Source organism: Schistocerca nitens, chromosome 2 (assembly GCF_023898315.1).
Source record: "Schistocerca nitens isolate TAMUIC-IGC-003100 chromosome 2, iqSchNite1.1, whole genome shotgun sequence".
NCBI lineage: Eukaryota > Metazoa > Arthropoda > Insecta > Orthoptera > Acrididae > Schistocerca > Schistocerca nitens.
In genome coordinates, this window is record NC_064615.1 from 288,226,762 (window position 1) to 288,254,221 (window position 27,460).

Here is a 27,460-nt window from a genome sequence, read left to right on the forward strand (position 1 = left end):
GTGGCCTGTTCCGTCGATTCTATATCCTCCTCCAACTTTTTATAAGATTTCCACTGTGGAGGTTTCCTCATCTTAACAATTGTTTTGGTTTTCTTTTCCTCTCCTCTTCGCTCATTGTCCCTGTAAACAAAATGATCTATGGACTAACAGCTCAGTTTTATATTTGACGATATTTCGTAAAATGTGAAGCTATAATATAGCTGAAGAAAACTGCTTATAATGAAATGCTTTAAACGTGACTACTTTCGGTAGGATGTACAAAGTTGTAAAAATAAAAACGTGTTGGATAGATGAATACTTAAAATATCAAATTAAGTTATCAATTAATTGGTGAAGAAAGTTTACACCAAAACCTACTCTGTCATGTGGCCTCCACTTCCAATAAGATCTCTCTACCTCAATAGGTCTAATATTTGCATTGGAGCTCCAGTTATTTTGGGATAACTCAGAGGCCTTAACCACATCACATACCTGGTTTAGAATCCTCTGACGACAGACCTAAGCAAAACAAAGTTGTCCTCAGCTCCAACCCTAAGATTGGTTCAAACACTTGTGTGCTTTTACTAGCCAAAGTCTTGCTCAAGGTAATGTGCTGTTGCCTTCCTCTGCTCTTCGAACTGACTGACCCAGCCAGTTACAAGCGTACCTACTGTAACGGACTGCAAATAGCACACAAGGCTGTTCAAATTAAATCGTTTTCAGAGGTGAAAGAGCTATATAGAAGGAAATGTACTTGTAAACAACACAGGTGGCCATTAAAATTTCAACACTGGGAAATAAACTAGATAACGAACTTCCACTTCACATGCCAATCACTGTAGTAAGAAGAAAATGGATGAAGCGCACGTGATTTGGTACATACAGAATACAAAATTCAATACAAAACCTGTCGCCTATAGCAGCAAAAATGGCGACGTAACTGGGCATTAACTGTAACTGAACTTGGAAGGCATTGTGATGTGTCAGTTGAGCACTTGGCATACCCCCAAGATGCTAGAAGATTGGAACACGATGACCTTTACCATGAACTGAGTGCCCCTATAAGATAATGAGGAATGTAAAAGCAATGTCACGCAAGTGATAACAGAATATTTGAATTTAACAAGGATGCCCAACTGAAGATGGGTACCATAAATCAAATATTGATAAGTGTTTCCATAACGTTACTAAATGCAACTAAAGGTCATTACAACAATGATTAACTGCTAGATGAATTAACGTGTTTCTAGTTATTGAACAGACAATATAATTACGAAATGCGAAAAGCATGCAGAAACATACAAAAAACGTTGGTAAGATTGGTTGATTTCAGATAGAATGATACGAAAATTGTGTTCATGAAAATCCGCAATGATTGCTAAGTAAGTTTACAGCCTAAGGAAAAGACTGAGGAAGGTACCAACAAGCACCAGTTCTCTCACCTAAGCGCGTATGGAGTGCAGATAGCTGGCTGTAAGAATTCAGAAAAACGAAACTGACTTTAAAGAAAAATTCTCCGTCCCCATAATGGTGATGTATATGTGGCTCAATGTTACCACTCAGCTGATACTCAGGGGCAGAGGACAGTTGCAATAGTGGCCAAGAATTCAGTCCTGGTACATGATCTGTTCCCCAGCGAAGCCATCTCCCTCTGCACTACTAACAAGGGAACCTCCCCATCGCACCCCCCTCAGATTTAGTTATAAGTTGGCACAAGGATAGGCCTTGAAAAACTGAACACAGATCAATCGAGAAAACAGGAAGAAGTTGTGTGGAACTATGAAAAAAATAAGCAAAATATACAAACTGAGTAGTCCATGCGCAACGTAGGCAACAACAAGGAGTGTGATAGTTCATGAGCGCCGTGGTCCCGTGTTTAGCGTGAGCAGCTGTGAAACGACAGGTCCTTGGTTTAAATCTTCTCTCGGATGAAAATTTTAATTTTTTATTTTCAGATAATTATCAAAGTTCAGGCACTCACACATAATCAACTTCGTTTTCCAAAATTCCAGGACATGTTCAAATTTGCTTGAACATATACAGAATTTGACGGTCTACGCACGGAAACATTTGAAAACGTAAAAAATATATGTTTTGACAGAGCACAGGGAAAACTGTGCGACTCAAACTGTTGCATTCATTTGATGCAGTTTATGTGACAAACTCTTATGTTTTCATCACTTTTTTTGGAGTGATTATCACATCCACAAGAAAACCTAAATCGGGCAAGGTAGAATAATCTTTTTACCCATTCGCCAAGTGTGCAAGTTAGGTGGGTCGACAACATATTCCTGTCATGTGACGCACATGCCGTCACCAGTGTCGTAAAGAATATATCAGACGTGGTTTCCTGTGGAGGAATCGGTTGACCTATGATCTTGCGATCAAATGTTTTCGGTTCCTATTGGAGAGGCACGTCCTTTCGTCTACTAATCGCACGGTTTTGCGGTGCAGTCGCAAAACACAGACACTACACTTATTACAGTGAACAGAGACGTCAATGAATGAACGGACAGATCGTAACTTTGCGAAAATAAAAAAAGTAAAATTTTCACTCGATGGAGGACTCGAACCAAGAACCTTTCGTTCCGCAGTTGCTCACTCTAACCACGAGACCACGGCACTCATCAGCTAATATTGTCCTTTATGTTGCCTATCTTGCACATGGACTACTCAGTTTGTATATTTTGCTTATTTTTTCATAGTTCCACACAACTTCTTCCTGTTTTCTCGATTGATCTGTGTCAATTTTTGAAGGCCTATCCACTGAGTCATTTATAGCTAAATCTGAGGGGGGTGCGATGGGGAGGTTCCCTTGTAAGGTATACCTTATTGTAACACCCCAATATAGTATATCTAGCAGGCACTAAAAATTCGTCAATTCTACCCGGCAGCTCCCAGAAGCCGAACCCCCTGTGTCAGTAACTAGTAGACTGCCAGCTAGGGACAAATGCTGAGCAAGTTGCGACAAACATTGAAGCCACCGCAGCACAGGGAACAACTGAGCACACAGTTCTACAAGTGAAGCATAATGACATCATGAAAGCCGAGAGATAACGACGTACTTGTGAAAGCAGAATGTCCGAAGAAAGACTGGCCATAACAATAAGTGTTGAACCAGCAGGAAAGATCCTCTGAAAAAGTTTGCTGATGTCACTAGGAGATCTTACAGCGAGGAGAAAACTGGACACATGTCTGCCATTCCTACAGTCTCTGAGTACATGGTAAGAGTCAATATAAATACCCCACGCTTTGTAGCAAATGTCTGATGAGCACTGATTGCAAACTGCACTGTGTACAATCTCAGCCCTTGTGTCAGTTTCAGCTACCCAGTGAGGGGAGGCTATGGAGGTCGACTCTCGGCACGCCTAACTGTCTTCGATCCTCTATGGAACCTCGAGTCTGGCTGGATGGACGCAGACGCTGTCAGCTGCACTGTCAAATTCCAAAGCATTATGATGGGCACAGAAGCCGCCATAACTTTGCAGGCCTGCAGGAGGCTTGACCTGAATGACCAATGCACTGTCCGTTATTCACCTTCGAGAGGAGGAGCTCTGCTGCTCCTCAACTCGTTCCTGAGGCAGATACCAATGCTGCTGGCTTCTGTTTCCGAAACAGTCTGAGTCATAGGGCACTTTAGATGGACCTGGGTCGAGACGTCCACCTGAACGCTTTGTGATCGATACGCAGAGATGGAAGCCACTGGATTTCGCGGTCGACAGCCACCTGTCATGCAGCAGCCGCCACCCAATGTCTGGCTGTGCTGGCGATACTGCAAGATGAGCGCAAGCCTGCCTTCCACAACTGACGAGTCTCTACTCTGCTGGTCTGGCTGAGGCCCGGCGATTTAGATGACAGTCTTTTATTACTACCTAGTAAATGTGTTAATGCTAGTGATGGTTTCTTGGCAGTCTCGAGCGTAACAAGGACCTCCTACTGCATCCCACCTCACTATCTCTTAACGACTGTAGGAGTCTGGGACCGGACTCTTACCATTCCCTAAGACAAAATCTTTTCATCTTGAAGCCCCAAGTCCGAGTGTCGTTCTCTCATCCACAAAATCTAGTTCGTGCTCCCAGTGCCAGATACCGGTAGCTAATAATGTATTTTCCAAACGTCTACCGATGAGAATTTTATAATAAAACCATATCCCTTTTATAATATATATCCATTTTATAATAAAACCATATCCCTTCTACCGGAACTGCTGTGGTTAACCAACACTGCTCAGTTCTCAGAGTGAGTCAGTAGGCAGAAACTGCTCGTCTACTATGTGCGTTTTATCACATTTCATCCAATAGGAATATCTTCACATTTGCACTCTTGAATCCCCATCACTACTATGAAATTGAGAGCCAATCATAGCCGTCCTTAAAAATTTTTAACATCTACACCTGTGACCACCTTTGGCCCACAAAGGCTATCTCCCAGACAAATCTTTTTTCCCTCCTGGCAGCATAGATCTTTTGTAGAGGCTATTTTTTAAGCTCCTCATGCACCAAGTTTACTGCTTGCTGGGCACACACACTGTGCTTCCCCCGCCGCCTCCCTTGTGGCGTAAGGCAGAACGCATGTCAGTTTCAGAGATGCTCATCTCCAGGAGCGGTTTCCGCGCAGCCTGTCAGCATGTTCGTTGCCTGCGATTCCGATATGTCCTTGAGTCCACACAAACACCACTGAACGACTGGACTGTTCCCAGGCAGAGATGCACTCCTGGATATTCACTACCAACGGATAGCGAGGGTAGCACTGGTCGATAGCTTTTAAGCTGCTCAGGTAGTCAGAACAGAGAAGAAACGACTCACCAGAACGAACTGATATACTGAAGTGCACAAGATGTGGCCACAAGCTCTGCAGAGAATATACTGCAGCCAGCGGGCAAGGAATGGTGTTCAATATGGCCCCTATGGACATAGGTGAAGAAAACACCATCATCCATCGAGCCGTCGGTGTAAACAACTTCAGCCCCGGAACACGTCAAGAATCTAGAGGAAGTGACAGCGAAGGGCGGTGGGGTTAACAGAATCCTTGGGTCCATGCGAAAGGTCCAGACAAAGCTTCGGCCGAAGTGTACACAGTGGAGGCGTACGTGAATTGACCTGAAGTAGAGGTGGTAAACGGAAGGACTCCAGTTCGAAGAGAAGGGTTCGCACGCGAACCGCAATCGTGAACCCTGACCTGGGCCGCCAATGCGGGAGATGAACTGCCGTGGGTGGAAAAAGGAGACGGTAATTCGGATGCTTAGGAGAACTATGAATGTATGCAACGTAACTGGCCAGCAGTTGTGCACGTCGGATCCACAATTGAGGGACTCTGGCCTCCACCAGGACACTGGTCACCGGACTCTTTCTAAAAGCTCCTGTCACTAGGCGAACGACAGTGGTGAACTGCATCGAGTAAACTCAACACTGAGGGCGCCACCGAACCGTGAACCAGACTCTCTTAGCCAAGGTGGGATTTAACAAGGGTTTTGTAGAGCTGCAGCAGCGTAGAGCTATCTGCACCACAGTCGGTGTTGCTGAGGCAGCTGAGAGCATTGAGGTGCTGCCAGTACTCCCACTTAAGCTGACGAAGGTGTGGTACCCAAATCAATCAGGCGTCGAAAACCAGTCCTAAGAATCGAAGTGTCTCCACTACAGTGAGTGGATCGTCCTGAAGGTAAAGTTCCAGATGAACAGTACGACGCGTACAGAATTGCATGTGACACGTCTTCGCAGCTGAAAACTGGAAACTGTGGGATAGAGCCCATGAGCGCACCTTGTGAATGGCTCCCTGTAGGCCACATGCAGCAACACCAGTACTGGAGGAGCGATACGAAATGCAGAAGTCATCCACATACAGATAAATGGAGACAGACGATCCTACAGCTGCTGATAGGCTGTAAATGGCCACTAAAAATAGAGATACACAATACGGAGCCATGCAGAATGCCATTCTCCTGAATACTGGAGGAACAATGAGAGGCACGAACTTTTACATGGGAAGTACGGAGCGACAGGAAGTTTTGGATGAAAATGAGGAGTGGGCCCTGGAGACCCTACTCATACAATGTGTCAAGGATGTGATGTCTCCAGGTCATGTTGTATGCTTTACGTAAGTAAAAAAAGACGGCAACCAGGTATTGGCATCTGGAAAAGGTTGTTCTGATGGCAGACTCGAGAGACCCAAGACTATCAGTGGTAGAGCGAACCTGGCGAAAGCCGCCCTCACATGGAACCAGTAGGCCACGTGACTCCAGGACCCAACCAAACCGCTGACACCATACGTTCCAGAGGCTTACAGTAATCGTTGGTGAGGCTGATATGCCGATAGCTAACATCAAGCGGATTTCTACCGGGATTTAGCACCGGAATGATGGTACTCTCCCGCCATCTCCCACATCCGGTTTAAGGTGACGAGGAGATATAGTTAGTAGTCAGACGAGACACGTTTAAACATCTGACTGTGGCTCCATTCTGGCCCAAGAGCTGCGTCGGGGCAATGTGCAAGGGCGCTGAGGAGCTCTCACTCTGTAAATGGGGCGTTATAGCGTCACTGGCGTGTAGTGAACGAGAGGACTTTCCATCCGCCATTTGAGGGTGCGAAAGGTTGGGGGGGGGGTAGATCTCTGATGCAGAGGCTGTAGCAAAGAGCTCAGCAACGAGCTCAGCAACGAGCTCAGCAACGAGCTCAGCAACGAGCTCAGCAACGAGCTCAGCAAAGAGCTCAGCAAAGAGCTCAGCAAAGAGCTCAGCAAAGAGCTCAGCAAAGAGCTCAGCAAAGAGCTCAGCAAAGAGCTCAGCAAAGAGCTCAGCAAAGAGCTCAGCAAAGAGCTCAGCAAAGAGCTCAGCAAAGAGCTCAGCAAAGAGCTCAGCAAAGAGCTCAGCAAAGAGCTCAGCAAAGAGCTCAGCAAAGAGCTCAGCAAAGAGCTCAGCAAAGAGCTCAGCAAAGAGCTCAGCAAAGAGCTCAGCAAAGAGCTCAGCAAAGAGCTCAGCAAAGAGCTCAGCAAAGAGCTCAGCAAAGAGCTCAGCAAAGAGCTCAGCAAAGAGCTCAGCAAAGAGCTCAGCAAAGAGCTCAGCAAAGAGCTCAGCAAAGAGCTCAGCAAAGAGCTCAGCAAAGAGCTCAGCAAAGAGCTCAGCAAAGAGCTCAGCAAAGAGCTCAGCAAAGAGCTCAGCAAAGAGCTCAGCAAAGAGCTCAGCAAAGAGCTCAGCAAAGAGCTCAGCAAAGAGCTCAGCAAAGAGCTCAGCAAAGAGCTCAGCAAAGAGCTCAGCAAAGAGCTCAGCAAAGAGCTCAGCAAAGAGCTCAGCAAAGAGCTCAGCAAAGAGCTCAGCAAAGAGCTCAGCAAAGAGCTCAGCAAAGAGCTCAGCAAAGAGCTCAGCAAAGAGCTCAGCAAAGAGCTCAGCAAAGAGCTCAGCAAAGAGCTCAGCAAAGAGCTCAGCAAAGAGCTCAGCAAAGAGCTCAGCAAAGAGCTCAGCAAAGAGCTCAGCAAAGAGCTCAGCAAAGAGCTCAGCAAAGAGCTCAGCAAAGAGCTCAGCAAAGAGCTCAGCAAAGAGCTCAGCAAAGAGCTCAGCAAAGAGCTCAGCAAAGAGCTCAGCAAAGAGCTCAGCAAAGAGCTCAGCAAAGAGCTCAGCAAAGAGCTCAGCAAAGAGCTCAGCAAAGAGCTCAGCAAAGAGCTCAGCAAAGAGCTCAGCAAAGAGCTCAGCAAAGAGCTCAGCAAAGAGCTCAGCAAAGAGCTCAGCAAAGAGCTCAGCAAAGAGCTCAGCAAAGAGCTCAGCAAAGAGCTCAGCAAAGAGCTCAGCAAAGAGCTCAGCAAAGAGCTCAGCAAAGAGCTCAGCAAAGAGCTCAGCAAAGAGCTCAGCAAAGAGCTCAGCAAAGAGCTCAGCAAAGAGCTCAGCAAAGAGCTCAGCAAAGAGCTCAGCAAAGAGCTCAGCAAAGAGCTCAGCAAAGAGCTCAGCAAAGAGCTCAGCAAAGAGCTCAGCAAAGAGCTCAGCAAAGAGCTCAGCAAAGAGCTCAGCAAAGAGCTCAGCAAAGAGCTCAGCAAAGAGCTCAGCAAAGAGCTCAGCAAAGAGCTCAGCAAAGAGCTCAGCAAAGAGCTCAGCAAAGAGCTCAGCAAAGAGCTCAGCAAAGAGCTCAGCAAAGAGCTCAGCAAAGAGCTCAGCAAAGAGCTCAGCAAAGAGCTCAGCAAAGAGCTCAGCAAAGAGCTCAGCAAAGAGCTCAGCAAAGAGCTCAGCAAAGAGCTCAGCAAAGAGCTCAGCAAAGAGCTCAGCAAAGAGCTCAGCAAAGAGCTCAGCAAAGAGCTCAGCAAAGAGCTCAGCAAAGAGCTCAGCAAAGAGCTCAGCAAAGAGCTCAGCAAAGAGCTCAGCAAAGAGCTCAGCAAAGAGCTCAGCAAAGAGCTCAGCAAAGAGCTCAGCAAAGAGCTCAGCAAAGAGCTCAGCAAAGAGCTCAGCAAAGAGCTCAGCAAAGAGCTCAGCAAAGAGCTCAGCAAAGAGCTCAGCAAAGAGCTCAGCAAAGAGCTCAGCAAAGAGCTCAGCAAAGAGCTCAGCAAAGAGCTCAGCAAAGAGCTCAGCAAAGAGCTCAGCAAAGAGCTCAGCAAAGAGCTCAGCAAAGAGCTCAGCAAAGAGCTCAGCAAAGAGCTCAGCAAAGAGCTCAGCAAAGAGCTCAGCAAAGAGCTCAGCAAAGAGCTCAGCAAAGAGCTCAGCAAAGAGCTCAGCAAAGAGCTCAGCAAAGAGCTCAGCAAAGAGCTCAGCAAAGAGCTCAGCAAAGAGCTCAGCAAAGAGCTCAGCAAAGAGCTCAGCAAAGAGCTCAGCAAAGAGCTCAGCAAAGAGCTCAGCAAAGAGCTCAGCAAAGAGCTCAGCAAAGAGCTCAGCAAAGAGCTCAGCAAAGAGCTCAGCAAAGAGCTCAGCAAAGAGCTCAGCAAAGAGCTCAGCAAAGAGCTCAGCAAAGAGCTCAGCAAAGAGCTCAGCAAAGAGCTCAGCAAAGAGCTCAGCAAAGAGCTCAGCAAAGAGCTCAGCAAAGAGCTCAGCAAAGAGCTCAGCAAAGAGCTCAGCAAAGAGCTCAGCAAAGAGCTCAGCAAAGAGCTCAGCAAAGAGCTCAGCAAAGAGCTCAGCAAAGAGCTCAGCAAAGAGCTCAGCAAAGAGCTCAGCAAAGAGCTCAGCAAAGAGCTCAGCAAAGAGCTCAGCAAAGAGCTCAGCAAAGAGCTCAGCAAAGAGCTCAGCAAAGAGCTCAGCAAAGAGCTCAGCAAAGAGCTCAGCAAAGAGCTCAGCAAAGAGCTCAGCAAAGAGCTCAGCAAAGAGCTCAGCAAAGAGCTCAGCAAAGAGCTCAGCAAAGAGCTCAGCAAAGAGCTCAGCAAAGAGCTCAGCAAAGAGCTCAGCAAAGAGCTCAGCAAAGAGCTCAGCAAAGAGCTCAGCAAAGAGCTCAGCAAAGAGCTCAGCAAAGAGCTCAGCAAAGAGCTCAGCAAAGAGCTCAGCAAAGAGCTCAGCAAAGAGCTCAGCAAAGAGCTCAGCAAAGAGCTCAGCAAAGAGCTCAGCAAAGAGCTCAGCAAAGAGCTCAGCAAAGAGCTCAGCAAAGAGCTCAGCAAAGAGCTCAGCAAAGAGCTCAGCAAAGAGCTCAGCAAAGAGCTCAGCAAAGAGCTCAGCAAAGAGCTCAGCAAAGAGCTCAGCAAAGAGCTCAGCAAAGAGCTCAGCAAAGAGCTCAGCAAAGAGCTCAGCAAAGAGCTCAGCAAAGAGCTCAGCAAAGAGCTCAGCAAAGAGCTCAGCAAAGAGCTCAGCAAAGAGCTCAGCAAAGAGCTCAGCAAAGAGCTCAGCAAAGAGCTCAGCAAAGAGCTCAGCAAAGAGCTCAGCAAAGAGCTCAGCAAAGAGCTCAGCAAAGAGCTCAGCAAAGAGCTCAGCAAAGAGCTCAGCAAAGAGCTCAGCAAAGAGCTCAGCAAAGAGCTCAGCAAAGAGCTCAGCAAAGAGCTCAGCAAAGAGCTCAGCAAAGAGCTCAGCAAAGAGCTCAGCAAAGAGCTCAGCAAAGAGCTCAGCAAAGAGCTCAGCAAAGAGCTCAGCAAAGAGCTCAGCAAAGAGCTCAGCAAAGAGCTCAGCAAAGAGCTCAGCAAAGAGCTCAGCAAAGAGCTCAGCAAAGAGCTCAGCAAAGAGCTCAGCAAAGAGCTCAGCAAAGAGCTCAGCAAAGAGCTCAGCAAAGAGCTCAGCAAAGAGCTCAGCAAAGAGCTCAGCAAAGAGCTCAGCAAAGAGCTCAGCAAAGAGCTCAGCAAAGAGCTCAGCAAAGAGCTCAGCAAAGAGCTCAGCAAAGAGCTCAGCAAAGAGCTCAGCAAAGAGCTCAGCAAAGAGCTCAGCAAAGAGCTCAGCAAAGAGCTCAGCAAAGAGCTCAGCAAAGAGCTCAGCAAAGAGCTCAGCAAAGAGCTCAGCAAAGAGCTCAGCAAAGAGCTCAGCAAAGAGCTCAGCAAAGAGCTCAGCAAAGAGCTCAGCAAAGAGCTCAGCAAAGAGCTCAGCAAAGAGCTCAGCAAAGAGCTCAGCAAAGAGCTCAGCAAAGAGCTCAGCAAAGAGCTCAGCAAAGAGCTCAGCAAAGAGCTCAGCAAAGAGCTCAGCAAAGAGCTCAGCAAAGAGCTCAGCAAAGAGCTCAGCAAAGAGCTCAGCAAAGAGCTCAGCAAAGAGCTCAGCAAAGAGCTCAGCAAAGAGCTCAGCAAAGAGCTCAGCAAAGAGCTCAGCAAAGAGCTCAGCAAAGAGCTCAGCAAAGAGCTCAGCAAAGAGCTCAGCAAAGAGCTCAGCAAAGAGCTCAGCAAAGAGCTCAGCAAAGAGCTCAGCAAAGAGCTCAGCAAAGAGCTCAGCAAAGAGCTCAGCAAAGAGCTCAGCAAAGAGCTCAGCAAAGAGCTCAGCAAAGAGCTCAGCAAAGAGCTCAGCAAAGAGCTCAGCAAAGAGCTCAGCAAAGAGCTCAGCAAAGAGCTCAGCAAAGAGCTCAGCAAAGAGCTCAGCAAAGAGCTCAGCAATCGCATTTGCGTCTGTAGTGAGCACGCCACCGAAGTTAACGCCAGGGACACCTGTTGGGTCTGGTACCCAAAGAGACGTCTGATCTACGTCCAAACTTGGGAAGGTGAAGTATGGCACCCAATGGTCTACACGTACCTCTCCCAATACTCCTGCTTCCATCATTTCATAAGCAGGCAAACGCAGGCAAGGTGCAGTTTAAAGGCTATTAAGTGCTCTAGGGAAGGGTGCTGCTTATGTTTCTGTAGAGCTCAGCTCGCTGACGCTCTGATTGCACCAGCAACTTCCGGCGACCACCAAGGGACTGTCTTTCGGTGAGGGCACCCTAGAGAACGAGGGATCGCGTTTTCCGCCGCAGAAGCGATTGTTGTTGAGACTTGCTCAATCACAATATACATGGCACCACTTCGGGGAGATTCAATGGTGACAGCAGAGGTGAAGGCTACCCAGTCTGCCTTGTTTAAAGCCCATCTGGGCAGGCGTCCGTGGTCATGGCGCCACGGGAGTGACGGGAAAATGGGGAAGTGGTCACCATCTCACAAGTCGTTATGTGCTCTCCAGTGGATAGATCGGAGAAGTCCTGGGCTGCAGACCACGAGATCAATGGCCGAATATGTGCCATGTGCCCCACTGAAATGTGTGGTGGCCACAGTCTAAGAGGCAGAGGTGGAATTGGGGGTCGAGGTCGAGCAATAAATTTTTGACATCTTTGCCACAGCCAGTAAGCATGGTGCTACCCCACAAAGGGTTAGGGGCATTGAAATCTCCCAAAAGCAGGAAAGGTTTAGGGAGTTTATCGATCAGTGCAGCCAATATGTTCAGGGGTACCACACCATTTGGAGGGAGATATACATTGCAGACAGTTACTTCCTCTATTGTCTGTATCCTGACATGCACAGCTTCAAGAAGACTATGAAGGGGGCACAGGTTTACTAAATATAGAGTCCAGGACATAAACGCAAACTCCACCTGACACTATTACATTCGCTACAGTTCTTGCAATATCCCCTGTAGCCATGAAGGGCAGGGGTCTGCATTGCCGGGAAGCAGGTTTCCTGTAGGGCAACACAGAAAGGTGTAAAGCTTAACAGCTGCCATAGCTCAGCCAGGTGGTGGAAAAAAACTGCCATAATTCCACAGGAGGATGACGTTATCTTGAGGCTAGGAAGGCATGAAACACTATGAGGCAGTCTACACCTCATGATCACCTGCTGCCACCGACTTATTTTCTGTCTGAGGGCCAGGCGAGATCTAGGTCCTCAGCAGGTGCCACAATCTTCACCTCATCCTCAGAGGCAGAGCTTGTAGGCAGCTGTGGTCTGGGTGCCACCACAATTCCTTTGTTCTTGGGGGGGGGTCGTCTTTCTGGATTTCTCTGGCTTGGAGGGCTTCACTGATGCCGTGTCCAGGACTGAGGATGATCATTAAGCCCTATGACCAGCTGCTCTTGGGCACTTCAGCCACTGGCAGCCGAAGAGGACTTACGCTTCTCCATCTGAGAAGTGGGGACTGGTGTCCCCAATGGTTGGGGGAACAGTACTCCTGAGGTAGGTTGTGCAGGAGCAACAGGGACGGAAGTGCCCACCCGACCCCTCCCCCCCCCCCCCCCCCCTCTGGCTCTGAGCGCCAACTGGAACTCTCAGAACTGATGGGGCTACAACTGTTCTCATAGTGGCAGCACAAGAGGTCATAGCCACAGGATGTAGGCACTCAAATTCCCTCTTTGCCTCAGTGTAGGTCAGTCGGTCCAGGGTCTTTTATTCCTTATTTTTCCTTTCTCACTGTAAAATCCTGAAGTCTGATGAGCGAGGGGAATGATACTCTCCACAGTTGACACAGATGGGATGTGGGGCACATTGAGTGTTTGGATGTGATGGTCATCCACAATCTCGATATGTGACACTGGAAGTACAGCGGGAAGACATATGGCCAAACTTCCAGCATGTAAAGCACCACATTGGAGGAGAGATATACGGCTTGACATCACAGCGTTAGACCATCCCCCTAACCTAGGGGAATGTGTCACCCTCTAAGGCCAAGATGAAGGCACTCTGACCTCAATGGACCCGCCGGACGAAATGAACTCTTCGCCGCTCGAAATTGGCGCCCAGCCTGTCGTCAGAGTGCAAAAGAAAGTCCATGTGGAATGTAATACCCTGGACTATATTTAAGCTCTTATGAGGCGTGATGGTAATGGGAACAACCCCCAGCTTGTCAGAAGCGAGTAATGCCTGTGACTCGGCAGAGGATGCCATTTATATTAAGAGTGCCCCTGACCACATTTTGGACAAGCCCTCCAGCTGCTCTACAAAAAACTGAGGCTTCATTGAAACAAAGGTGTCCCCATCAGCTCTCATACATATAAGATACCAGTTTGAATAAGGTTAGCTGCCATCCTTACCCTGGCGTTATCCCATGGTGTGGCCAGCGAGGGAAACGATTCAGGATCATACTTCCTTGCATTGGGTTGGGGTTGTTTTGGGGAAGGAGACCAGACAGCGAGGTCATCGGTCTCATCGGATTAGGGAAGGACGGGGAAGGAAGTCGGCCGTGCCCTTTGAAAGGAACCATCGCGGCATTTGCCTGGAGCGATTTAGGGAAATCACGGAAAACCTAAATCAGGATGGCCGGACGCGGGATTGAACCATCGTCCTCCCGAATGCGAGTCCAGTGTTTAACCACTGCGCCACCTCGCTCGGTACTTCCTTGCATTGTACTGAGACTAAGTGCTTAGAGACTGCTGGCATTCGAGCACCAGCACGTGATGATGTGGTACACTTCATTGTGTGTCATTCACCCTGATGCCACCCACTCTGACCAGGGGTCCTCCCCACAGGTGCCACCCAGCTGCAGCAAAGGCCACCTGGCAGGATATCCATTGTCAGGAGTCCCGATGGCCCAGGGTGATGGGCATCTACTCCTTGGAATATGTGATGAGTTAATGGCGCAGGCATCAGCACAGTGATCCCTATGTAGTCATGGGGGTACAACCAACAGCGTACATGGAGGCCCCAGGACAATGGACTGGCTACCGCGCTGGATATGAGTTGCAAAGAATTCCATCGTCATCATCAGCACAGAAAACTACACTGCATAGTGGATGGAGGAAAACGCAGCTAGGAAGGTGTCCTCGCTCAAGAATGCACCATATAAGGCACCCTTCCCCAGTTGGCTTGCTCTTCAGGAAAATTTTGAAAAATGGAGGTCAAATCGTACAGGGGACCATCACATTAAGGCCAAAAGGTGTGAGACCTTTTAGTCGCCTCTTATGACAGGCAGGAACACCCCACGCCTATTCTAACGCCCAGGCCTGTGATGGAGAAGTTCTGGGAGGAAAACAATCCGTGAAGGGGATATCTGTGGTCCTAAAGAGAAGAACATGCCAAACTGTAGGTTATCTGATAACTGGCTGGGTAAGTCATTCTGAAGCTTGGAGGAGGGTGGTGCTGTAGCACCTCCGATGGGACCACGCCTAGAAAGTGCGCTCTGTGTTCAGATCAATCTTTGGGTTGACTGTCTACTGGAGTAGATGTAGAGACCAGACGTGGTTGGTTACCCGAGCTGCGAGTAGGGGTGCGGGTCGAGGCTGACCCAGCGCGCCACGTGCTGCAGGCTGCGCTGCAGCTCGCCCAGCACGCCGTCCGACGCCGGTCTGCGGGTTGCCGGCTGTCGCCTGTCGTGGGCCGCCGCCGCTCTCGCTGCTGCCGCTGCTGCTGCCGCTGCCGGTGCAGAGAGGGCCGCAGCGGCGCCGGCGTTGAGCACCGTGGCCAGCAGCACCTGGCTGTCCTCGATACGGTCCGTGTCCACGAACGTCGGCATCAGGTACGCCATCAGCTGGTTCCTGAAGTCCGTCGACAGCTTCGAGATCTCGTGGTGCGTCAACAGGTGTGCGGCATCTAGCTTCACCTGGAACGGGCCCGTTTATCATGTAAGCAGTGTGTACGTACCCCAGGACGAACGTTGTACTCTGAAATGGAATGAGTGCCGTTTTAGATCTTCCTGCCAAAGTAAAGCTGGGTGGAAGACCAGGACTCGAATTAGGGTTTTAAAACGGAACACTCAAGCGCAGCGTGTAAGATTCGTTCTGGAAAATCTTTTCAGCAGTGGCTAAGCCTTCCTCCACGATATTCTTTCTTTCAGGGGTGCCAGACCCGCAGGTATCCAGGAGATCACCTATGAAGGTTCGGACTTATGTGTGATGTCAATACTACTTGGATAGCGTTCACGACTTACAATTAAGTAGGAGAAGTAACGGTTAACGAACCGTGTTATTAAGTAAGATTTTCAATATTAATTTTACCTAAGTTAAAAAGTGGGATTAAAATTCAAGGTCAAAGGATATTGATGATAAAAGTAGCTTATCCCGTTCATAGACTCAGTAGCGAGGAATTGCAGCCGTCTAACGGAATGAACTCTAAATGACTGCAATGTATGCATGCTGAGTAACCCTAGTAAGTACGAAAGAAGTAGCAAAAATTATAAAGGTATCACACCTGGGGGACCACAAGAAGAAAAAGAATTGTGGGACGAAGCAAGGACAACATAAAAGACTTTGACAAAGAGTGCATTTCTGGTCAAAACAAGTCTGGTGTTTTGAAATGAAGAGGAAGAGATTTCTGAGAATTTATGTTTGAGGTACCTCATTGTACGGTAGCGGACAAACAGGTGGAGTCGAAACGTTCGAGATGTGGTAATGCATAAGGATATTAAATTGGGTGGAGTGATAAGGAATGAGGTTCTTCGCAGAATCGAGGAAGAAAGGAACATAATCCGAGATGAAGAGGCTCGTACAAGACAAGAGTTCGTGGCAGGTCGCATAAAACCCATTAATAGACAACAAAACCTAGACACACTTATGTAAATACGATGAGGGACACAGAGCGGTCCTGTATACCATCAGATACCCCCTGAAATAATCTAAACCTTTAGAGGAAAAACAGTTCGCTAGTATGTATGTTCCCAATCTTAATCATTAGAGGATACTTCAATTATCCAATGATCAGCTGCTATTACTACAGTTTTGTTACTGGTGGGCATGGCGAGACATCAAGTGAAACATTACTAAGTGTCTTCTCCGAAAACTACTTTGAACTGATAGTTCAGAAACCTACTCATGACGAAGAACAGTGAAACTAATGGCAACAAATGACTCTCAGAGGATGTCTGCATCGAAACTGGTGTCAGTGACCTTGAGGCAATTATAGCAACCATTATTACTAAAGCACAAAGGACAACTAAAGCAATCAAACATTTATATGTTCAATAAACAAAAGTAGCAATATTTTTATATCTGAATGAGCAACTTAAACTTTCAGCCCTGGTCAGGAACGTATACAGGAACTCAAGCTTAAAAGAATAATTCAGCGCGCATTAGATAGAGACGTATCCAGTAGAACAGTTCGTAAAGGGAGGGACCCTCCATAGCTCACAGGCATTCTGAAGAAACTCCTGAACAAACTGAACTACCGCATAATAGGTGTAAAACAAAGCACAGGTCTATAGATAGATGCTGAAAAACTTGTTTGGATATCAAGAGAAATGGTTGGTGCCTTCAGTGACTGCCGTAGCAAAATATTGTCGAATGACGTTTCACAAAACCCTAAGAAATTCTGGATATGTGTAAAGGCTGTTCGTGGCACCAGAGTTAGCGTCTATACAATCATGGGCGAGACAGGATCTTAAATTCAGGGTAGCTAAGCTAAAGCGGAAATCCTTGACACCGTTTCAAAGTGTTCCATTACAAAGGAAAACCCAGGAGTGTTTCCCCAATTTAATCCTCATACCATATAAAATATGAATGAAAAGTATTACTTTCTATGGTGCTGAGAGACAGCTGAAATCGTTAAAATTGAAGAAAGCTCAAGGGCTTTATGGAATCCCTATCAGTTAATATACTGAATTTGCAGCTGTGTTAGCCCTTTTAAATGCTACTATGAATCCTAGATCCCTCGAACAAATAACCGTGCCCAGTAGTTGAAAGCAAACAGGTCACACCTGACTGTAAGAAGGATAACAGAAGTGATCCACAAAACTATCGTACATTATCCTTGACAATTTGTTCGAGAATATCAGAACAATGAGCTTAAACATAGTAGGTATCTGTAACGGAATGACCTTCATGCCAACCAGAACGCATTCCGGAAACCTCTATCATATTAAACATAACTAACTTTTCACATGACGTAATGAAAGTCATGAATCTAAGCAGTCGGATTGATGGGATACTTATTCATTTCCAAAAAGCATTTTGTTCAGACCACTTTCTGGGCAGTACAACCACAGCCCAGACACGTTATGAATAACAACATTCAACCATTCGAAATGTCAAAAATTTTAACAATTAAAAACTCAATCATGTGTTATTTCCAAAACATGCGTAGCTGTTCGCAACTGCTGATTTCACGTCAGTATATACGCATGTTCATCGATAGATGAAGTAACTTCGGGCATACCCCAGAAAGAGTCTATTTGTATCCCGTATGTTCAAGTGTATTAGAGACATTGCAGACAGTATCAAGAATAACCTCAGATTCATCGCAGATTACGCATCTATCTATAACTGATAACTGTCTGAAAGAAGCTGCACAAATTGTCACGTCTAAGTGTTTTAGGAACAAAAAAATATTCTGATCTTCACTGTTTATAGCAATGTAGGTATTTACATATACGTGACCCAAATATTTGTATATATGAAGAATCTATGACAGTATCAAACACCTGTGTTACATGGACAGCAAATAATAAAAATATTTCAAAGTGGTGCGAAGACTGGTCGCTTGATGTAACTCTTCATATGTGTAAAATCGTGCATTTCACAACACGAAAAAACCTTATCCTACGACTACAATACACCGAGTCAAAAATTGAATCTTAATTTACATGAACAGCTGGGTGCAACAATTTGTAGAGAGATAAAAGGGAATGTTTACGTCGGTGAAATATGTGGCAGACTTCGCTTCGTTGGTAGAATACCAGTCAAACGCTAACAGTCTAAACAGTCTTCAAAGACACTGCTAAAGAAACTTATTTCTAGAATTCTAGAATATTGTGGAGTGTGTGGAATCTGTACCAAATAGGACTGTGGATTTTTAAAGGATACAAAGAAAGGCAGCAGGAATGGTCACGATAGAGAGTCACGAAGATGCTGAAGGAAATGAACTGGCAGATCCTTAGGGCTACACACAAGCTGTTCCATAAAGACCTACTGAGAAATTTGCAGAAGCCACTTTAAGTATTGAATCTAGAAATATATTTCAATGCCCTACATATCGCTGCCTAGTGATCGCGAATAGTGGGCTAATAATAGCCCACACAGAGGCAATGAAGCAGTCCTTTCCGCTCTGCATACGTGAATGGAATGGGAAGGAACCCTAAAAACTGGCACAACGGGCGTCCCTTCGCCATGTAATTCACAGTGGTTTGCAAAGTACGGAGATACATAAACGCAATAACTGGTGGGTTCAGCCAGACCCACCAGGGCTGACTGGAGCGGGAGGAGATTTACCTCCCCTTTCTATCTCTCCTCCTCCCCTCCCCCCCTCCCCTAATTCCCCACGCCCGCCCAGGGGCTGGAAGACCACAGTATCTCATCTGCAGGTAACATTATACAATGCCACACAAGTAATTTGTTCAAATATGTCTGCTGCATTGACGTCAGTGTCTAAATTTGAAGGTAACGAGCCAGCTAGCTTCAGTATTTGCTATCAGGGTAATAAAAGGGCACTTTATTAAAATGTGCACCACTGAAAGAGGCACCACAGCAGCTGTAATGTAGAATGTCTTGTGTAAAAATTTATTAATGGACCTCTTTAATGTAGCAGATGCACAGTCAGTAAAGAATTTCAGGCTCCTAGTGAAATCATACATTAAGACATCTATGCAGTTTTTAAGTCTTGCCTGCACAGCTTGTTGTCGTGGCTACTGAATACCACTCCCTAATCCATGACAAAGTTGTTCCGGTAAAGTCCTTTATACCTTCCATTTCAGTGCATCCTTTTCGTGGCCTTCTTATCAAGTTTATTTTTTACTATTTCCCGGGATTCCGATGTGGCCGTGAGTCCAGAGAAAATTGGCCATGAGGAGTTTCCGAGCTCAGACAGAAGTTCTCCAATTGATAACACGATAACGTTGGAGGTAGCAGTGAATTATGGCTTTTAGGCTATTCCAAGTCCAGTAACTAGAAGTGAAGACGTAGTACGCAGCACACGCGATCAGACACCGACACCAAGCGTGGACTTTAGGGAATGTAAAGCAAAATTACCAATTTGCGGGGAGGAATGTGCCAGTCAGGCGGTCTGTCAACTCCTCGCCTTCAGCCATACCATATGGTTTTCTCCTATCTTAAGAAAGTATTCCGAAACATTACGCCAACGTTTATTAACGATAGCACAATCATAAGTACTATCAAACAAAATTTGTGACCGAGGATTTCATGACAGGAGGTAACATTAGAATCATCGCCAGATCTAAAAGTAACTTGAGATGTGGCCAAGCGTAATGTTAGGGCGTAACTTTGTGTGTTAACGGCATGACAGACATTTAGAGGACAATTGTCTATAGAGAGAAACTTTCAGAAAACATTCAGATATTTGCTCACATCGGGATAAGATTGAGTGCAGTGAAAGTTACCAACTTTCTGTATATATTCTAAAAAGGAGAATTGTTTTCGAAACAATATATGTAATTGTTAAAACATAAGTCAACTGCAATCAGTCGGTTTATAAAAATACCTGGGTGTAAATTTATGGAGATATAAAATGGAATGATCACATAGCCTTTGTCGTTGCTACAGCAGGTGGTAGATTTCGGTTCATTATACTGAGAAAATTTAAAGGATATTAAACACTGGTGCGACATATATTAAATATTGTTTAACTGCATGGGGACACAACCAAACAGAATATTTAACTTACACGAGAGCGTCAGGAAAATGTTGAAACCTGGCCTGCAATAGGCTAGAAGAAAGATTAACAATTCAAAGAAAGCCTGTTAGAACACTTTCAAAAAGCAGTGCTAAGCGAGTAAACTACGAAAATACTACAGCCTGCTACGTATCGCTTTAACAGTGAACACGATTACGAGATCAGTTTAATTACAGTCTGCGCAGAGGTATTTCAGAAGTTCTACCCATGCTTCAGACGGGGACGAAACTGATAGAGAACATACATGGTCCAATTTAAGTACACTGAGATGTAGACAGACAATTTAAGTCAGAATAGATGAAACGAGATTAGTGTTAATATTTAATGAACAACCAAATTAGCAATTCTGTTTTATAACCTTCCAAAATTATTAATTCTGGGCAATAGTCAATCAGCTTCATCTTGATATCTTTCGTATACTTTTTCCGAAGATACCACTAAAATGAATTTGATGACAGCCTCAGCTTGAAACTAGTTACTTTGGAAGATCAGGAAATTGCGAGGGTAGAAACTAGTGGTCGTTCAATGTTTAAGCTGCATAGCTCCTAGACAGCAGACCACCTTGTACGACTACTCAGTGACGTAGAACACTTAGTTTTACTATAAGGAATTTAACAGATTCCTGAGAGTAGCAATACGTTCGACCCAAGTACAATTCAGGAATTTACTATCACAACCAGCCACATACAATACGTTTTAGAAACGAGACATTCTGACGATTTCACTTGCGTGTGAAGAGAAATTCGGTAGACAGGTTGAGAAATTCAATAGACAGGTTCATGTAAATCGCAACGTGTCTAGGGCGGACGCTTTGTTTACACGTTCCCGTCTTGGGTGACATCCGACTATCAGCGAACGTATGTTTACAGGATTTCCGCTAACAAGTAAACGCGACTTTAGACTATTTCGATACTAGTTAATGGGTATTAACCTGTATGAACGATGGCGCTCGCAATCTTCATTCTAAACTGGCGGTATCATCCTGATACTACTTGCAAAATCGTCACGCCGAATTCCTTTTATTTGCGAGCTGATACAGTCTCTCCAAAGATGCGAGGCACTATTAGACAAGTCGCAACTCAGATTTTCTATTCGTATGGAAAGCAACATTCACTACTTCACCAGGCGTTTCGTTGAAAATCTTTAGAGTCCATGTTACTCTTCCTGGCATGTTCATGACAGTAATGCTATTGCTAAGAGGCTCGCTGCTCTACTTATCACGGGCAAAAGAAATTGCTACTCTCAAATGACTGGCTCAGAAACCTTTTCTGAAAGCAAAAGTAATTACGAAATTCCGACAATTCGCTGTGTTTCGCCGATAGCCATCGTGAAAGATATTACGTATAGAGCAGAAACAACTATCTGTGACGCTATCAAGACTTTTAGCAATATGTAACAACAGAAGTTAATCACTTCACCTATTGCGTTTTTTTGCATAGACATTCTTGTTGATACCAAGTGTATCAAAAGCTTAATGTATCAATTTTGGGAGGGCAAATAGCGATGTTCCATGAGAAAATACTACGGAATGTGCCAACTAGCAACAAGACTATCGCCTTTGAAAGTAACAAACCTCGGACCACGCTACACAACAGTGTCATCATAAATAGTTTCATCGGTGGTGTCACATAAAAGAACGACAGTACTACGAATTTCACTATAGTCATCCATCGACTTTGAATCGACATGGCGCTGTTAGTCGGACACTATTTTGTTTTGTGTGATGACAATAGCTAGCCATTAAATAGATGACATTTTTAAAGTATGTTATTTCGTCCTATTACAGTTTTAGAATATCATGTTCATCAGATGACTACAGTGCATTTACAACGCGAATTATTTGAAAATGTTTAATGTGTGAAGTGCCATGACATGATGTCCTTCGGCGAAGAACAATTTTAATTGATATGTATTCAAAATAGAAACGAAAATCGTGGACAAATTCAGGTTGAAAACAGTAGAATAAACTTATGACTCATGTACTTCAATAACAATGTCCCAGTTACTTCGGAAAACATTTCTCGTGAAGTGCGAAATATGACTTTCGTGGAATGATCTATATTATGTGTTTTTATACATTTATTATTTTTTTTCAGCTGGAGTTTATCGGCTATTCTCACTTCCACTCTAATATATTTCAATTATTTTTCACTGGAGGACTTTGTGGCGCAGTAAACGTTCAACCCGATGGCAAATAGTTTGTCTTAAGTGCGGTGTAGCCATATACAATTAACAAAATGATTGATCCGGTGACGGTAACAAACTAAACGTTTTAGAGCTGTAACTGGATGCGGATGAGAATATTGCGTGTAAGGATCCACCACGACACTCTTGAGTGTTTATGGTTACCACAGAAAAAATAGTCCCCGCCCGGTTGTTTGAATAGCATTTCTCCAGAAAACGAGCCTAATTACTTAAACTTCAATATTCAGCCGTTGTTCTCGCCTTTACATTACGAACCCTTGCATGCGCGCGAATCGTCGGACCGACCAATTTCGTGAACAGCCTACATATATCCTGACCGACTTCACTCAGCGATTACAGCACTGGAGCGATAAGAAACCGATTGCCGACGGGTAGTTGGCAAGACAGCGCTACGTACGGCACAATTTGCTGGTTGAAATATTTGCGGGAGTCGGGTGAAGTGATGGTGGCGGTGAGAGGGGGGGGGGGTGTCAGCTGCCTGCTGACAAGAAAAGTTGGTCGGTCGATTGACCAACGAGCCTAAACACGTCCAATTTGTCGGTCGGTCGGTGCGTGTGTAAAGCCCTTAAACAGGAATCTTACTTCGGGAGGGACCTCAACGAGCCACTAACGTACCTTAAAGGTCTTGACGGTCTCGATGAACATGTAGACCCTGTTTGCGGCCCTTCCGATGGAGGTCACCAGCGACACGTAGTAGGTGCTGCTGAACCTGGCCAAGACTTCCTCCAGTTGTTCTCTTTCCCGACCGCTGCCCTCCTCGGACGCTCGGCCGGGGCCTAAGTTCTCGCCAGGGCACGCCCAGGCGTTGGAAGGGCCAGCACCGACGTGCAGTTGACTCATGGTGTTCCCGTCTCGTGGATGACCGGCGGAGGACTGCCTATTGTCCATGCTACTCGTCGGCCTTCCGCCGTCCGGCTCAGGGGGCGCCACTCGATGGCTAAGCGCCACGAGAAAAGTGGCGGACGGTTCGACGGCGCGTGTAGGCGGCCAAAAAGTAACTGCAAGCGCCTATCTCCAGCAACAATGCTGACGACATCGCCTACCTATCTAGCCATCGAACCCTGCGACTCTCCCATGTCCCACTCAAATGCTAATTGAATCTCCTGTCGAATGGTATAATGCGTGGAAACTGAAAGTAAATCCAGAGAAAATTCGAGCCAACATATTTGTTCGCACCACTCGGCGTTTCCGTCAAGATTTCCAGCTCTCCTTTTACGACCAGGCCATCCCTCTAACAGAGTAAAGCATTTAGGACTAATCCTCGATATGAGACTAACAAGGACTGCACAACGCAAAGCCCGAAACTGACTAAAACTATTGATACTACTAACAGGCCACACCTGGGGTCTACATCCTGTGGGAATTACATCAGTAAATGAGACATTTAAAGTGGTAGATGAGTTTTGCTACATAGAATAAAACTCCGTCCGTACAGGCCTCGGTAGGCACAACGGTACCGGCCTAGCGGACGGTGCTTAACTTCGATGACCTGAACAGAGCCGGTGTGTCCACCGTGGCACTGCTTTTGAGTTTTTCTATCTGTGTAGCAAAATAAATGAAGATAGCCGAAGTAGAACGTATACAAAATGCATACCGCCAATAGCAAGAAAAGCGTGTCTCAAGAAGAGGAATTTTTTATCATCGACTATAAGTTATTTTCACCTGTGAATCCCTCATCTGCCCCTTCCTAACATGAACCAACCTGGCCTTGATATCCGCCTCTCCTAAGTTCTACAACGCCCTTGTCATCGGCTCGGTTCAGATAAGACACGAGAAAGCCCTGGTGTTAAATTCCATTGTAATCGCTATGTTGATAGCTGATAAGCCCTGAAATATTCCAATTAGCTTTCGTAACACAAGGGTAGAGAGCATTCGCGATTGCTAAAATTTGCGACTCCCATGGAAGCTATAACTCTTTCAATGAATAAACTTGGTGTCACTTCCACGTAAATATTTTCACACACACGAAAAATGAGACTGATCATTACACTTCAAATCAAGCACATACAATGATAAATTCTCTGCAATTAAGTCCAACTACTAATCGAAAGTCGAGTAATGCTGTAACACCGACCTAACATACACTGACGGCAAAAAAAATCGCAACACCAAAAAATAATTAATGTAGAGTTATGAAATTTCGTGAACATATTTAAGTGATTAACATTGCTAAATCATTGATTAATGAAAGCGCGAGGTTCGCCATTGCAAATGCAAACTGCTGGTACATTAACCACCAGAATGTTGAATGTAAGCATGCAAACTTACAGGAGTTGCGTTGTACAGGTGCGGTACGTCCGTTTGTGGGATGGAGTTCCATGGCTGTTTCACTTGGTCGGTCAATACAGGGACGGTTAGCGCTGTTCGTGGATGACGCTGGGGTTGTCACCCGATGGTGTGCTCTATAGGACACAGAGCTGATAATCGAGAAGGCCAAGGCAATATGTCGACACTCTGTAGAGTACTATAAGGTACAACAGCGATATGAAGACGAGCGTTATCCTGTTGGAATACACTCCCTGGAATGTTGCTCGGGAATGGCAGCACAAAAGGCCGAATGACCATTTTGACGTACAGTTTTGCAATCAGGGTGCGTGAGATAACAACGAGAGTGCTCCTCCTGTCATACGAAATGGCACCCCAGACCGTGACTCCAGGTGAAGGACCAGTGTGTCCAGCACACAGCAGGTTGGTTGCAGGCCCTCAACTGGCCTCCCTCTAACCAACACACGGCCATCACTGCCAAAGAGGCAGAAGCAGCTTTCATCATAAAACACAACAGACCTCCACCCCGCCCTACAGTGAGCTCTCGCTTGACACCACTGAGGTCGCAAATGGCTGTGGTTTGGGTTCAGTGAAATGCACGCTACAGGGGGTCTGGCGCAGATCTGTCCTTGAAGTAACCGATTTGTAACTGTTCATTGTGTCACTCTGGTGCGCCAACTGCTGCTCAAATTGCTCCTGCAGATGCAGTACCATGCGTAAGAGCCATACGCAGCACACACCGGTCTTCTCTCTCGGTAGTGCCACTGACATCGAAATGAGTGTCCAAGGAATAGAAAAGCAACTGAAATCACTCAACAGAGGAAAGTCCACTGGACCAATTCAGTTCTACACAGAGTACGCGAAAGAATTTGCCCCCCTTCTAACAGCCGTGTACCGCTAGTCTCTAGAGGAACGGAAGGTTCCAAATGATTGGAAAAGAGCACAGGTAGTCCCAGTTTTCAAGAAGGGTCGTCGAGCAGATGCGCAAAACTATAGGCCTATATCTCTGACATCGATCTGTTGTAGAATTTTAGAACATGTTTTTTGCTCGCGTGTCATGTCATTTCTGGAAACCCAGAATCTACTCTGTAGGAATCAACATGGATTTCGGAAACAGTGATCGTGTGAGACCCAAATCGCTTTATTTGTTCATGAGACCCAGAAAATATTAGATACAGGCTCCCAGGTAGATGCCATTTTCGTTGTCTTCCGGAAGGCGTTCGATACAGTTCCGCACTGTCGCCTGATAAACAAAGTAAGAGCCTACGGAATATCAGACCAGCTGTGTGGCTGGATTGAAGAGTTTTTGGCAAACAGAACACAGCATGTTGTTCTCAATGGAGAGACGTCTACAGACGTTAGGGTAACCTTTGTCATGCCACAGGGGAGTGTTATGGGACCATTGCTTTTGACAATATATATAAATGACCTAGTAGATAGTGTGGGAAGTTCCATTCGGCTTTTCGCGGATAATGCTGTAGTACACAGAGAAGTTGCAGCATTAGAAAATTGCAGCGAAATGCAGGAAGATCTGCAGCGGATAGGCACTTGGTGCAGGGAGTGGAAACTGACCCTTAACATAGACAAATGTAATGTACTGCGAATACATAGAAAGAAGGATCCTTTATTGTATGATCATATGAAAGCGGAACAAACACTGGTAGCAGTTACTTCTGTAAAATATCTGGGAGTATGCGTACGGAACGATTTGAAGTGGAATGATCATATAAAATTAATTGTCGGTAAGGCGGGTGCAAGGTTGAGATTCATTGGGAGAGTCCTTAGAAAACAAAGGAGGTTGCTTACAAAACATTCGTTCGACCTATACTTGAGTATTGCTCATCAGTGTGGCATCCGTACCAGGTCGGGTTGACGGAGGAGATAGAGAAGATCCAGAGAAGAGCGGAGCGTTTCGTCACAGGGTTATTTGGAGAGCGTGATAGCGTTACGGAGATGTTTAGCAAACTTAAGTGGCAGACTCTGCAAGAGAGGTGCTCTGCATCGCGGTGTAGCGTGCTGTCCAGGTTTCGAGAGGGTGCGTTTCTGGATGAGGTATCGAATATATTGCATCCCCCAACTTATACCTCCCGAGGAAATCACGAATGTAAAGTTAGAGAGATTCGAGCGCGCACGGAGGCTTTCCGGCAGTCGTTCTTCCCGCGAACTATACGCGACTGGAACAGGAAAGGGAGGTAATGACAGTGGCACGTAAAGTGCCCTCCGCCACTCACCGTTGGGTGGCTTGCGGAATATAAATGTAGATGTAGATGTAGCCGTCCGGAGCTCGGTCTTTTTGCGGCCGTACATTCTCGTGACTATTGCTGCCAGCAGTCATGTACAAAGGCTGCATTCCTGCCTAGTCTTTCTGCAATATCGTTGAAGGAATGACGGGCATCTCCTAGCCCTATTCAACGACTTCGTTCAAGCTCAGTGAGATGCTGATGATGGTGTTAAAGGCATTCTTGACTAACATCAACTCACCACGTAAAATCTCAAAGCTAAATAACGCTTACAGCGTATATTTAAAGCAAACATCCTTCAGATGGAGAAACACTCCTATCAACTTCCTGTTGGTGCTGTATTTTTTCCCGTCAGTATATTGTTCTGCTTCTCTTAAAGATGTAGCGCCATTGATTCACTGGCTGGCCTAGATGAATTTTCATTCCGTCTCAAATTAGTATCAAGCAAATCTGGTCTGTCGCAAACTAGCTTTCAACATGTTATACAATGCAAGATTTCGTACAAGTGGCTTATTACGATATTAAAACCGTATTTTGTGCTCCAGTGATCGCAATTGGGGCCGCCCCACTGCCGTATCGCTGTGGCGGAACCAGGTGCCAGGGGCCGGCTACTGACAGTCCACCGGTCGCATCATTGACAGCGTAGCTCCAGCAAGTTACAGTATTCTGAAACATTCTTCGTATTCGTGAGTATCTAAGAAAGTCCCACATACCGGAGGCCCGTTAATCTCGCAGCTTTGTTTCATACCAAAGTCCTGGTAATTAAACCGCGTCCTCGCGAATAAGGAAACAACCTCCTACCCCTACCACTTTATGGGAGGGAACCGAAATAACAATAAAGCAAAAAAAAAAAAGTAACAGCGAGTTACCCATAAACTTTTCTAAGCACTGG

The 27,460-nt window shown here is 45.9% G+C and overlaps 1 protein-coding gene across 1 annotated transcript; it reads left to right on the forward strand.

Moving 5' to 3' along the window:
- Nucleotides 1-4,472: 4,472 nt before the first annotated feature.
- On the forward strand, nucleotides 4,473-14,450 carry LOC126234987 (uncharacterized). Its single transcript, XM_049943724.1, has 3 exons — nucleotides 4,473-4,552; nucleotides 6,629-10,923; nucleotides 14,434-14,450. The coding sequence occupies exons 1-3, from the start codon at nucleotides 4,473-4,475 to the stop codon at nucleotides 14,448-14,450; spliced, it is 4,392 nt and encodes a 1,463-aa protein (XP_049799681.1).
- The last annotated feature ends 13,010 nt before the right edge of the window (nucleotides 14,451-27,460 follow it).

Excerpts from the sequence above, each read along its gene's own strand:
- LOC126234987 (XM_049943724.1), top strand. The coding sequence starts at position 4,473 with ATGCACCAAGTTTACTGCTTGCTGGGCACACACACTGTGCTTCCCCCG. Across the intron at positions 4,553-6,628 it reads TGGCGTAAGGCAGAACGCAT|CAACGAGCTCAGCAACGAGC; the intron begins GTCAGTTTCAGA and ends CAACGAGCTCAG.